Source organism: Colletotrichum graminicola (genome assembly GCF_000149035.1).
Source record: "Colletotrichum graminicola M1.001 genomic scaffold supercont1.62, whole genome shotgun sequence".
Taxonomy (NCBI): Eukaryota; Fungi; Ascomycota; class Sordariomycetes; order Glomerellales; family Glomerellaceae; genus Colletotrichum; species Colletotrichum graminicola.
In genome coordinates, this window is record NW_007361066.1 from 57,891 (window position 1) to 71,258 (window position 13,368).

The window sequence follows — 13,368 nt, forward strand, 5'->3', positions numbered from 1 at the left end:
ATCGTAGACGGGACAGATGAGGTACGTACCGTGGCAACGAACACCAGCCCACCCCCAGGGCAGAGCACAGTGCGGACGATCCACAGCGTCCCTTTCCTTCCCCTTCGCGCGCGCCCCACAACCTCGAGGAGGATGAATGAACAGGCAGGAAGGACCCCTGTTGCCTTGATTTTCGGGCCCTCTTTCCTTGCCCATATCTGAGTCTGAGGTACGTATCCAAGGCGCTCTTTCTCTCTTTCTCTACTCCGTACTCCGTATCCGTATGTGATATTTCAATCCAAGAAGGTACGGTACGGGGACTCTATCTATCTGCATCTGCACGTGTCTCCACACATACACACGGTACACAGTCCTCAATCCTTTTCCCCCCTCGTTGTACGGATATCCATTTTCACAATTCATCATCATTAATTCCTCACTCTCTACGGAGTATGGGTAGCATACCCACCCCGTCCTTCTCACACGGCCCATTTCCTCGATCCACATCTCTTGCCTCGGCCCCCTGTCGCTTCTCCATCATTCATCGACAATCGTCGCCACTAATACCACCAGCGCCACCAGTTCTTCAACGCCGGGGCCAATCCCCAACCCGATGTGGCCCAGCCAGCGGCTCTTGGTCCACCAAAGGGCCATAGCTCGACCTGGTCATGAATAACATCTGACAGCAGCATGAGCATCATGATGAGCCTCTCTGCTCGGCGAGAGATGGATATCGGTCCTCTACGGGAAGCAAGCCCGGCCACGGATTTGGACCGGTTTATCCTTCCCGTGGCGGTGGGCTCACTGCAGTGCAGTCGATACACTACACCACACTACCTACAAATATATACACCAACATCTCCATGTCCTGTTGATCCAGCTTTGCATCTCACGGCCTTCCTGCCAACGAATGGATGGTCTGTATGCATGTGTGCTGCAACAATGGACAGCCTGGCTCCGGAACGCACAAGATCGCTGTCAAAGTTGTCTCCTTGTCTGATGGTGAAGACTGACCATCATCTTGAGACCTGCAAGCTCACGTCACCATGCCCAGACCGAGCCTGGCACGCACCATCAACAAGGGCGATGGCATTTCGTCACAATCGTATTATTCGAGCCCCTACTACGCACAAGGTGACGGCTTTGTCTCGCTATCAATGGGCACACTAGGGACGCGAGACATTAATGCCACTTACTGTATCTCCGCTTGCCTGCAGATGTCCGCCCGTATCCGCCCGCCCGTCGCTGTGCGCCAATAGCACAGACGAGGAGACAGACAGATTAGACGCCTGTCTGGGGCTCAGGAGGGTCCTGACGGAACACAACCGGGCCCTTCATCGCGAGAATAAGAGTCACACGGGCTCTGCCAGTGACAGGGCTCTTCCTGGTCGTACTCACGATCCAGATCCATTCTCTCCGTCAGCAGCTGGCTGCGTCACAGCTTCGAATCTCTTCGCCCTAGTGTTTGCTTACACGCTTACACTACCCAAGCCCTTTGCCGGCCGCCGCTGCTGGGCTGGCGGGCTTTTGAGGGGGGTCATGCCTGTAGCTCTCCTTGCCTTGCTTGGCGTTTACCAGTCTTCGAAAATGTTCGGACTGCACCGTCAGTAAACATGGCTGCTCGGAAACACTACAAATTACTGCACTCGTGACAGCGACGGACATTGGCCGCTCAATGCCCATCATCGCGTGTCGCGCTCCTCGGTCAAGCACAAAACCTCCGATCAGTGCTCTATTAATAACGATGCCAATATCAGAGCCACAGACAAGACCCATACAGGCCCGGCGATCATGTCCAGTTGCCCTGGCCCCGGAGACGCATTGGATGATGTACCTGTGTACGGATACCTCAGCGAGAGAGGCGATCCAAATCAGATGCTACTATCGTCCCGCCTGCGATGTACAGTACATCTGACAGTGTTGGCCTCGTCGGATACTCACTGTGTCTCGTCGACAGGGGCTCGCGTGTTCCGACTGCACACCTTCACACGCTACTGTTACGTCGGCGGAGCTCTGAGGTTGCAGGCCAGAACTGGCCGACGGGAAAGCCCAACGATCCCTACCTGCGAGTCACTGGGTAGCGAGGCTTGGCCACTGGCCTTCGTTGTTCGACAGCGAATCACTAATGTGGGCTGCTGTGGTACCCCAGAAACCCTCTCCTGTTAACGACAGGTCATGCCGGGAGGAAGCCCGTCCAGCACAGATACACTTCGGCCTTATCCACGCGCGCTATCCGATGGGGACTCGGCGTTGACGATGCCCTTCAACATCCATACCCGTCGAGACCCTCAGTCTATCGCCCTCTCTCGCTCTCTCTTTCTTCAGGCTCGCTTGCCACGAATGCATTGCCTGGACCAAAGGGCCCCGTTTCTCTGCGTTATCCAGCCCACAATCTTGAAACGACTCTTGCCGCCCACTCACGAATAGGATGCGGCTGGGTCAGCACACGCCGGCGATGCCGCCCACAGGTTGACAGCACCCAACGCTACCGATACGCTACCTCGACGACGGCGACGCCCGGACCGGGTCAAGGCACCTCACCGAGCCTAACCATATGGGGTATCAGCGGCTTAACATGCCACCCCCGTTGTACACCCTCGTCTGTTGTCCTTGTGACCTCTTGTAACCCTAGGTATGTCATGTCAGGGATACGAACATCGGCTTACCTAAGGACACATACGCGGAACATTTCATCCATCCACGAGCCAACATTGTTGCAAGCCTGCACGCGAACCGTTTGAGCTGGCCTAGCAGTATACCCATCTTTTTGCTTATTTCAAAACGTTTTCGTGGCTAAGATCACGGCAGGCCTGCCCATGCTCTTTCCCAGACACCGGCACCAATTGAATACCGGGTTCAGGTCGCTTCACGAGAAGACGGTGAGCAATGTCTTATTGTTCTCTCGGTGGCGGCATAGATTGCCTTGGCTGGTCTGGCTCCACATCCCACACGCACAGCGGTGACACCCTCATCCAGGCATCCTACACGACACCAGGAACAGGTACGGATGGGATACCCTTACACAGTATTAGCCCGTTGGGTTCAGATGCCACACCTCAGGGAAAGGATGCACCCATCACAGTACGAATAAATTTCCCGGCTGCATACTGGGTGGTCAATCAGCCGCTCTAGCTCCCCTGCTAAGCTGTGCGGGTACAGTAGGCGGTTGAAGTAGAGGGTTTCTCGCTATTGATATCGATGCGCTGCCCTCTTACTTCGCATCAGCAGAAGCTTTTCCATATTTCCGCTTCCAGACTAACCTTGGGGGATTGCACTGCCTAGCTGGCCAAGGGGCGGTGGAACGACGACAACAAGGATGCAGTGGTGTGCGCTCGTTCACCTCGGCACAATGTCTCGACGATATCTCGCGAGGCAGCTTGCGGAGGCTCCGCCCGCAAAACGCCGTAAGCTTGCCTGATAGTGGACGTTTTCCTGATTATTTTCAAACCTTGGGAGAGGCTTGTAAGCCATGTTCCACTTCCTTGAATGCCAAAAGACGACATGATTTTTTTTTGTCTTCTCGGCAGCCAGATGCATTCGGCTCAAATCCTCGCGGTCCCTCCATCCCAGTCCTAGACCGACCTACCGTGGGAGCTGTCGATTGCTCGATTGGAGCTTATTTGACACACGGATTGATGGATGACGGGGCTCCGGCAGAAGTAGCTTCGTCGATTTACCTCTCTCGATGGCATGTACGACATCTTCGCTGCTCGGCACTGTCATCTTACTACGTGTTTCCCTACTGGGAGTGCTTCTCCAACTTTCCCCAAATTTTGTCTCGTCGACGTTGGACGCTGCACCTCATCCTGGGCGCAAGCCGGAGACGCAACAGCTTGCTGCAACCTTACCCCGGAGGCGATGAAAGACAGCTCCCCTCCGCATCTGGACTAAGGCCAACGCAGCAGCACACCTCCACAACACACCGGGGTAGGATCCTTTATACGCCGAGATCCCGGGCCCACACACCAAGCGCGACGGATCAAGGCCACTTCACGATGAGCCGCCATTCCATTATTCTTGGCCGGGTTTGTGTCGGTCCACACCGGTGTTGGAACTCGAGTGAGGCCTGTCACCAAGAATCAGGGTCGCCTTTGGGGCTGTGTAGATGGACATCTATCCGTCCGTCCATCCATCCACCCACCATATGTGGAGGGAAACTGGCTTTCTGCAGCTTTGCCTGCCCAGGCGTTTTGCGTTCGTTTGTCATCATTTTGTGCCGAACCTACCATGTATTGCGGCATTGCAAGCTGCGGTCATGGATATGAACTCTCGTCGAATGCCAGTGACAATCTGCGTCAAGAAACAGCGTTCCTGGGCCACAATGCCTAAGTTCCCACCCCCCCCCCCCCCTCCACGCCTCTCGAACCCTGCATGGCAGCTATGACCAGGCACGTCGTCCCCAAGTCCGCTCACAAACTCACAAACTGAGGGATGGATGGGTGGGTGGGTTGGTGGGTGGGAAGACCAGCGTATGAAAATGCCTCGGCCTTCCAGACTGGCCTTTGGACCAATCCCAACGACAAGTTCTCTCACACAGTACAGCATGTACCAAGCATACCATGCTAGGCGGGAGGCTTTCCCCAACAAAGCCAGCCAGACAGCCGGCTAGCTAGTTTAGCTAGCCAGCATCCATCCAGCATCCAGCAATCCAGCCACCATGGCGACGACGGATGGAAGTCTGTCTCCAACTCGTTCCCCAAATCAGAACCTCGGCATAGCAAACCACCATGGATGCCACCAGAGCTCCCTCATGCCTGCGGGAAGTTGTTAGCCATGATCCCCAGTGGAAAGAAGAAGAAAAAAAAAGTGTGTGCACACCTGACCACCCCTTGCCAATGTTGATGACCCCCGGGCGACAGGGTATTACCCCTGTCTACCCCAGACTTTACTCTGCGAATTGTATCTGTTCTCGGCCCATCCACGCCTCGCAAGCATGCTCGGGAATTGGAGACAATCTGGCTGGATCAATCTTAGTGTAGTCTCGCCGTTCACCGTCTGCCGGTCCATCTCTGCTGTTCACTCGGTTGTGTCGAATACGCCGACAGGTCCATGTTCTATCCTTGAACCATGGAGCATACACCACGGAATGACTCTGGAAATTCGCTTCCCGGTGTCACCGGGGTTCGGTGGTCTCTGGCCGCCATGGGCATGTCATTTCAACTGCGCAGTTGAATACCTAGAATGGCAGGGCACACTGATGGCTGGCAGACACACGGTTCCGTCGACGCCGCGTGCATGCAAGCTTTTATGCTGCCTATCCCGAATGCATTCTGCATGTAACCTGAGCTGACTTTTGTGCCGGTGACGTAGGGCGCTCCAGGTTCGCCCTGGAGCTATCGACTCAGCCATGGCCGTCGGAGTCGCACTTTTGTTTCGCCCTCTGGTTTATCAGGGCCTATCCATAACCGCGAACCATGAAGAAATTGAGGGCGGCAAGAGAAAACGAAATGGGTGTTTCGTCACAGCGCACAGCCGCCTCCTGGTTCTGCGCCGGCGCGCCGAGACGAGTAAAAAGACAGAAAGAAAAAAGAGCACATGAAGCACCCATTCAGATCAAGAGCTACACGGCAGCTCTGCCGACGCGCAAGAAACAAAACTGTCATCCCAACGCCAAGGGATAGCTTCTGACGACCACCACGGAAGAACTGCTCGTTAACTTTGCCGTCTCTTCCGATAACCTTCAGCCAGGACCCAGTCGCCGAGCCAGGTTGGTGCCGCAGCCGTCGGTCGCAGCGGGGCTCCGCCGAACGTCAACTTTGAAGTGACGGGTGAAGCAGGACGACTGATCAACGCCTCAAGATGAGGTGAGAAATCTTTCAACCGCTGTTGTCCGAGACAGACGTCGGGAGGCGGAGCAGAAGCAGGCGAGCCGACTTGGTCGATGCGATGTGCTTGTCGCTCGGGAACATGGCTGGCGTCCGATGACCGGTGCTTATCTGAATCAAATCTAACCCATCATCACAACGTTATGGACATCTCTTATCCCCCCATCACACCACCATTTTGCTGCGTCACCGTATTACAACAAGGCTGCAACGTTGGCTGGCAACCGGGTTGAATATCGCAACTTGATGCTACCCTTGGCGACAAACCCGATGAGAGATCCGTCAACCTGCGCATCTCTCGTTGAGATGTATTTGCCACACCAGCTACGTCGCTTAAAGCAACGCAGTAACTCGATAATCCTCACTTCGCCACAGGTCGCATCATTGGTCACTTTTCCCATGGCGCTTTGCTCGAACGAAACACCCGGCGGCTTCCATTGTGCCCGTTGGCCCACACACACACACACACACACACACACACACAGCGAGGATGTAGTTCGCTGGGCATGCAATCCATCGTTCCGGATAATTGTCCTTTGCCGTTACTAGGCGACGTCACTAGAAAGAAAGAAAGGCCCGGTGTTGTGCAGAGTGCAGAGTACCAGTGGGCCATCCCTTTCTTGATGCCGCTAGCCCAGGCCTGGCGTTCGAAACCAGGGCGCCGCCATTGGACCCAGACGCACCACGCCAATGGCCTCGATGCTGCTCTTCGTCATTGGCGGCCCACGACAAGCTGCAGAGCGCCCGTCCCTGGGATCGACTGGTTTCTCAACGTCGAGCCTAAACCACGCCACATTGAGCGAGAAAGTGATTGGCATCTTTTGTTCTGGCGTTGCGAGACTGACGATATCCCGCAGACTAGCACCTGAAGCGGCGTTGCCCAGTTTTCCCTGTCCCTATGGCGAGCCGTCTGAGCGGTTCACCCGCCGACGAATGGTCGCAACCACCACGCCCTTGCTGGGCGAAACGTATGTTTCCCCCAGAGCTGTCAAAATCCCAACCTCTGTCCTCCGCCGCCGCCGGGCGTACGGGGCTGGCCGGGGCCCTCTAGCGGCCGCCCTCGGTCTCTCTTGAACCGAGTTAACGGTGGCGTCACCGGGCTGGGTGGGGAAATGGGGCGACGCCGGCCAGTCCACCAGCCCGAGAGCGTGTTCGCCGGCCCTCACTTCGGGCCTCTTCGGGCTGTCGATCGATGTTGATCTTTTCCTTCCCGGTCAAGGTTTCTTGGGAATATAGCATGCTCGACATCACGGCAGATCCAGTCGGTACTTTGGTGTATGTGTGTGTGTGTGTGTGTGTGCTGTACGGCATTTCGTATGCAGTCATGGTAGTTTGTGGCATAGTCGAGTGTGGCACGAGTGAAACAAGTAAGTTCCTCCGAGCGAGTGCTCCGGGGTCCCTGTGTGTCGACCGCTCTCGGCCTGACCTTGCATCTTGGTTCAGTTGGTCTTCGGAGGTTATCGGCAGTTGGGAATTCGAATAACCTTCTAGATTGGCCTGGTTCATCTGTCTGCTGATCGCCGTGGTGATCGGCCAGGCGAGCGTGGACGAAGCTTCCACAATGGTTAGTTCAGACATTCCTCTTCCTGGCGGAGACTGTCAGTTCTTATGGGAAGTTGGAAAATGGTATCATGAGCTGCATTTCGGGGTTGCCGCTTCGAAACCTCGTCGTGGCCAGGTCTTGCGGGGGCTGGCAGTTAACATCAGCGCAGCCAAAGGATACTATGACTTGTTTGAACCATGGGCCAGAAACTCTCACAATAGTACGAAACATAGCAAAGTGCTTGTCACGATACGCCCCGATTCATTCACAACGCGGAGTGATTTCCGCTTGAGCCCGGTGAGACACAAGTACGGCCATGTGCTAGTCCCTTCATTGTGAGACTTTACGTTACATTCTTGGAATAAGCTGTTTTTCTCACAACGGTCTCGATTCAAAATACATCTATAACTGTAAATATCCATCCTCCAAGTGTCTACCTGGAGACTAGCTACTCGACATGCGGCCAACGCTGATACGTCGCTTATAACATCCGCAGCCACCTTTTCTTCACTCCCTCAAACTCCATACACCAACCAATGACGCTATAAGAAACGAAAAGCGACCAGTTCACCGTGTTGCGCGGGGCTCACGAGCCCTTCCTGGCGTGAATCCGCTCGTGCCGCCGGCAGTCGTTCAGCCTCGCAAAGGCCTTGCCGCAGTTGGGGCAGGCGTAGGGCCGCTCGCCAAAGTGGCTCCGCTCGTGGCCCTTGAGGTTGATGTTGCGGGTGAAGGTCTTGGGGCACATCTTGCAGCGGAAGCGGGCGGCCTCGACGCGGCGGCTCAGCTGCAGGAAGGCCGAGGGGGCGTCGCTCAGCTCCGGGTGGTAGTTGCGGACGTGGCGCTCGCGGTCCTTGTTGGAGGAGAAGCCGACGGGGGCGAAACCGCACGTGTCGACAGGGCAGCGGTAGGGCCGGTCGTGGCGGCTGAGGTGGGCGTCGCGGTCGCGGCGGGCGTCGAAGCCCTGGTGGAAGAACCTGCAGAGGAGGCGCTGGCACTTGAAGAGGTTGGGGCCGTAGTACTGCTCCATGGTGTCGGTACCGCCGCCAGCGCGAGAGGCCGGGCGGAAGTCCCTCTCGATGGCGTCGCGGTGGAGTTGGACGGCGGCCTCGAGGCGGGGGAGGCCGATCTTGTTGCGCTCGTCGATGGGCGACGTCTGGTGCGCGTAGATGTGGTTCCAGACTCGGAAGAGGGCCGGGTAGAAGGGGAGCGCGGCGTAGGCGGCGAGGTCGTCGAGAGGGAGGTCCGGGTGCGGCGGGGAGGCGGATCGGAGGTCCGCTCCGTAGGCGGCCGCGAAGCGCGCGAGGGCGGAGACGAACTCCCTGGCGTGATCGTCCCGTTGAGTCTGCTCTGCCGCCGCGTCGAATACGACGGGGTTATGTTGATGTTGATAGTGGACGTTGTGAGAGGAGGCGAAGGACGTGGAGGAGGAGGAGGAGGGCGGAGGAGGGGGGGGAGAAGGGAGAAAGACGGCCTTGCAAGACTTGATGACGCTGGCGACGTGGTTGTACCACTGCGACACCGCGTAGTCTTGGAAGGAGAAGTAGCCCAGAGGGATGTGCTCGAGCCGCTCGGCCTCGGTGTAGTCCTCGGCGGCGAAGCATCGGAGGGAAAGGTACCGGAGGCAGATGGTCGCGAGGTCGCACTGGACCAACTCTGCGTTGATATGTTCCGTGTTTACGAGGTACCTGGTAGTGACGAGTCAGCACACGCTTTCGTCTTGTTACAAACAGACTGTCTCATCAACCTGCCTGATAAGGAACGCCTGCAAGTAGGCACACAGGGGCACGATGAACGTAAACAGGGGGGGGGGGGGGAGGGGACACAAAAGGAAAGGGGGGGAACATACTTCTTGGCGGTGGAATGGATCAGCCTGATGTTATCCCCTGGCAAGACCTGGACGAGCGAGCCGAGGAAGTCGGCCACATTCTCGGTGCGGATCATGTTCAGGTCAAAGTCGACCGTGTCCCGCGCGCGGTCGAAGGCGAGGATGGCCTGGATCTCGTGCCACTTGAGGGTCCGGTGGGCGCAGACGAGGAAGCCGAGGAGTAGCTTCGCCTTGGCCCAGTGGTTGCTTGATAGCCTGGTGAGGTTGTCCTTGAGGGTGCCGAGGAGGGTGTCGTATCTGAGGAGTCTGGTCAGCCGGGTGTGTGAGAGAGAGAGAGACGAGAAGGGTAAGGGTGGCCCAAGGAGAATGTGGCAGAAGGGGTATGAAGACACAGGATGACATTGGACGGGAAATATATCGAGAGACGGGAGATATTTTGATAATTAAGGGGCATGGAACATACAACTTGGATATGGTGTCTGGAAGCATTCCCGGCCTGACTCTCTCGAGCAGGTCTTTCTTGGTCAACTGCTTGACGAGGTATTCCATGGCGAGCTCGGCATACAGAAACAGCCCTGTGGGTTTTCAAGAGTCAGCCCTGGAAAGGTCAAGGACAGGGACGCCACGCATCCTCGGCCTCAGTTGTGCCCACACTCACCTTCACTCTGCGCCGTGACCTGATCCTCAATGTCCTGCACATTGTCGTCCGACAGGTTGAAGGGGCGGCCCGCCTTGGACAGCTCCTCGGGCGCCAGCCTCTTCCGGACGTAGGCGCGGATGTCCTGCGCGTTGTCCCGCCGGGCGTCCAGCTCGACCTCGCGGCCCGCCTCGCCGGGGACGCCGTGCTTGGCCATGACGCGCCGCACGTCGGCCGTCGCCTGGCTCGTGAAGAGCACGCGTAGCGAGCCCTGGCTGACGTCCTCGCACCGCCCCACCTGCGCCGTGAGGAATCCGACCGCCTGCTGGACCTCGGTGGTCGCGTCGCACTCGTCGAGGCCGTCGACGACGAGGTACTGCCGCGGGTTGATGTCGAAGAAGGCCTCGAGGAGGGGGAGCACGGCCTCGGGGGAGCTGAGGGAGGAGCCGCCGCTGTTGGCGATCTTGTCGGCGCACAACGGGAGGATCGCGGCGTTGTTGTTCCTGCCGACAGCGCCGCCGCCGCCGTCGTCCGAGTCCGGGTCGGGGTCGGGGTCCAGGACCTCGGCGGCGGACACGAACTGGTGGAGGATGCCGCGGAGGATGCCCAGGTACGTGGCCATGTCCTGGTCGCGCTCCTGGCAGTAAAAGTAGGCGACCTGCGCGTCCTCGGGTATCCTGCCCTCGCGGGCCAGCTCCCGCAGGCGGACGACGACGAGCGAGGCCAGGATCGTCTTGCCCATGCCGCGCGGGCCGTGGACCCAGAGCGTCGAGTCGCGGGGCGGGTCCTCGCGCATCCAGTTGGACACGGCGTCGTAGCGCTTGTAGAGCCAGCGGCCGCTGTCCGGGCACAGGGCCCGCTTCTGGACGAAGCTCTCGTGGAGCGTCCCCGTCTTGTTGGGCGCGGCGATCCACTTGAGGATCTTGGTCTTCTGTTCGGTCTTACGGTCCTGCTCGGCGCGCCGGAAACGCCTCCGGGCGGCGGCGTAGGCTGCCTCGTACTGCTGGCGTCCGCGGCGGATGTCAGCGGCGGCGGCGGCGGCGGCGGCGTCGTTGGCGTAGGCGGTCGACGTCGGAGGGGACGCGAAGCCCGAGTCGACGTTGCTGAGGTCGCGGCGGCCGTGGGTTCGGATGAAACCTGCGTGGAGCCTGAGGGTTTCCTCGAGGTGGGCAAAGGTCGTCTCGAGGTCTTTCCACGATGCCCTGTGGAGCTTGGTCCATACTGCCAGTGCCCTTGTCAGTGTCCTGACGTCCCGGGAAGGGGGATTTACGCCATGGTCCAACATGGCCCGGGGCGGGCACTTACACGTCGTGCGGAGGGAGAAGAGCTTGTATGCCAACCTGTGGAACTCGAGGACGTCGCGGTAGAGGTGCAACAAGCACGTCTTTGCGTCCTGCGAGCCGGCCAAGAAGTGTCTGTACTGGTTGAGGGGCGGGATCTCGGCCCCTAGTCGTTGGTAGGCCTCGAGCATGTGGTCAAACGCCTTGTCGTTGATGTTTGTGGTCTGGTACGGGATGGTGTCAGCCAAACCCTCAAGAAAACCCGGTTCACGGGCGAGAGCCATGCCTTAACGGCATTGTAGGTTTCACAACACGGGGGGTGGAGGCACGCACGTTCAACAGAAACCTCATCGGGCCCCAGACGCACGCCATGATGTTTACTGCTCTGGCGGGTTCCAGATCGCTGAGGATGTCCTGCAAGCCGGCCATGCCCTCGAGGAACATCTGGATCCTGCTGAGGTTCATCATCGTCCTCTTCTCCTGCTGCTGGGACTGGATGGTATGGAGGTCAGCGTAGACGCCATGGCTGGTTGCCTTTTCGAAACTCGCAACGTGCTTGGTGTCCAGAACGGCCTTGAATGCATCGGCGCTTTGGACGAGTGCGTGACCGAGGTCGTCGTGCAAGTCCGGCCTCAGGGCGGCGTCGCCGAAGCTCTGAGCCATGGCTCGTTGGAGGAACTCCGGGCCCAAAGACACCGGGCACGGCACGGCACTGGGGGGGGACCGGGATCCGGCGCTACAGGTTTGGTTAAAAGGTGGCTGTGGGGAGGGGGGAGGAGAGGTTTCGCAGATGGCCGGCAGCACGGCCAGGCCACAACAGAATCAAACAGAACAAGAAGAGGAAGTTCAGTCACGAAAAAGGCGAGCAGTGAAGTGCAGAGAGCTGGCCAAGAAACGAAAGAGAGACATACAGTCGTCTCGAGAGAATGAAGACGATGTGAAGAAAAAAAGAAAAGGAAAAAGAGGAAACGTTATCCACTTGATGACTTGCATTTGCTGTCGGTCAACAATAACTGAGGCTGATGCTCTCCTCTCTCTCTCTCACTCTCTCTCTCACTCTCTCTCTCTCACTCTCTCTCTCTCTCTCACATACACACACGCATACAATCTCTCTCTCTATATCCGCACCTAGCTCACCCATCGCAGCAAAAGAGGCAGCCAGGCGTCAGTCGGATCACCATTCCACCCCCGGTCAAGCAACCCCTGCACACACACGAGCCGGCACCCCTGAGCTGGCTGGACACCTGTTGGACAGGAACGCCAATAGAAACGCCGTCATCATGGCCGGCCTGGCGGAGCAGGGGGGGCCATGAGGGGCATAGACGGCAGAGGCAGAGGCGCTAGACCGTCCATGCACTGCCACTGCCACCACTTTTTTCTGCATCCCGCTCCATTCTTCCCATTCTCTCTCGTTTCTGTGAGACACGAGGAGCGGTACGTGCTGTGGTGTTTTTTTTTTTCTTCTTCTTTTCTTCTTTCTTTCCATGGCGCTTCTACGCGTTTCAACTCTTGTATGCCTTGGTATCCGTCTGTCAGTCTGTTTCTGCGTCGTCATGTCCGTCTTCGGTCCGTCTCCTCGCCCGCACAAAGACACCACTCGACCCGACTTGCATCGTGCTTGCATCGGGTCACCGACAGTCTACCAAGTGTTTCTTTGCGAGCTCCGCGTCCCTTTGGACCCTCGTAGTTTGTTTTGGCCTTGTCAAGGGGGGGAAGGGGATTTTCGTCTCCCACGCGGACGCCTTGTGAAGGGGTGTAGTGTACGGAGTACAGGGTCTTGTTTCTTTGACTTTGTTTCTGCAGCGGACCCCCCGTTCTGAGGGCTGGCGAGCCTACCTACCTGCCGCTGATCCGTTGATCCGTTGATCCTCCTCGTCTAGTCCACATCTTCGGGCCCCTTCGTCCAGCAGATAACATGGGTTATGCCTATTCGGTTATGTGTTGCGAAGTGGGTGAGTCTTCTAGGTATCTATCTTTATCCATCGGTCCATGTTTACCTCGATCAAAGGCCGTGCGCGCTGTGCTATGCCGTGCCATGTTTTATGCCGTGCCGTGTTGCGCCGTGCCGAGCTGTGCCGTGCCGTCTCTCTGAATAGTGCCCTCAATGTCACGCAATCGCAACAGAATACTGAACAAGACTAACAGATCGTGGAGAAAGTCGTAATCTGTTTCCATGAAACCATGGCCCGGCGTGCGTCATCTGCAAACAGAGCCTGCTCTGGGGCAAGCTTGCGAGAATAAGCATCGGTCCGTGAGCGTTTCCCCCCATGATATGACCT

The 13,368-nt window shown here is 57.7% G+C and overlaps 2 protein-coding genes across 2 annotated transcripts; one reads left to right on the forward strand and one right to left on the reverse strand.

Moving 5' to 3' along the window:
- Positions 1-1,025: 1,025 nt before the first annotated feature.
- Positions 1,026-1,238, forward strand: GLRG_10520 (uncharacterized protein; the record flags this gene model as incomplete). Its single annotated transcript, XM_008101205.1, has 1 exon — positions 1,026-1,238. One exon carries the CDS (start codon positions 1,026-1,028, stop codon positions 1,236-1,238), a length of 213 nt encoding a protein of 70 aa, XP_008099396.1.
- A 6,695-nt stretch (positions 1,239-7,933) lies between these two features.
- GLRG_10521 (uncharacterized protein) lies at positions 7,934-11,752 on the reverse strand (the record flags this gene model as incomplete). The annotated part of the gene is made up of 7 exons (XM_008101206.1): positions 7,934-9,032; positions 9,194-9,469; positions 9,636-9,747; positions 9,831-10,312; positions 10,385-11,030; positions 11,115-11,313; positions 11,423-11,752. The coding sequence occupies 7 exons, from the start codon at positions 11,750-11,752 to the stop codon at positions 7,934-7,936; spliced, it is 3,144 nt and encodes a 1,047-aa protein (XP_008099397.1).
- Between the last annotated feature and the right edge of the window lie 1,616 nt (positions 11,753-13,368).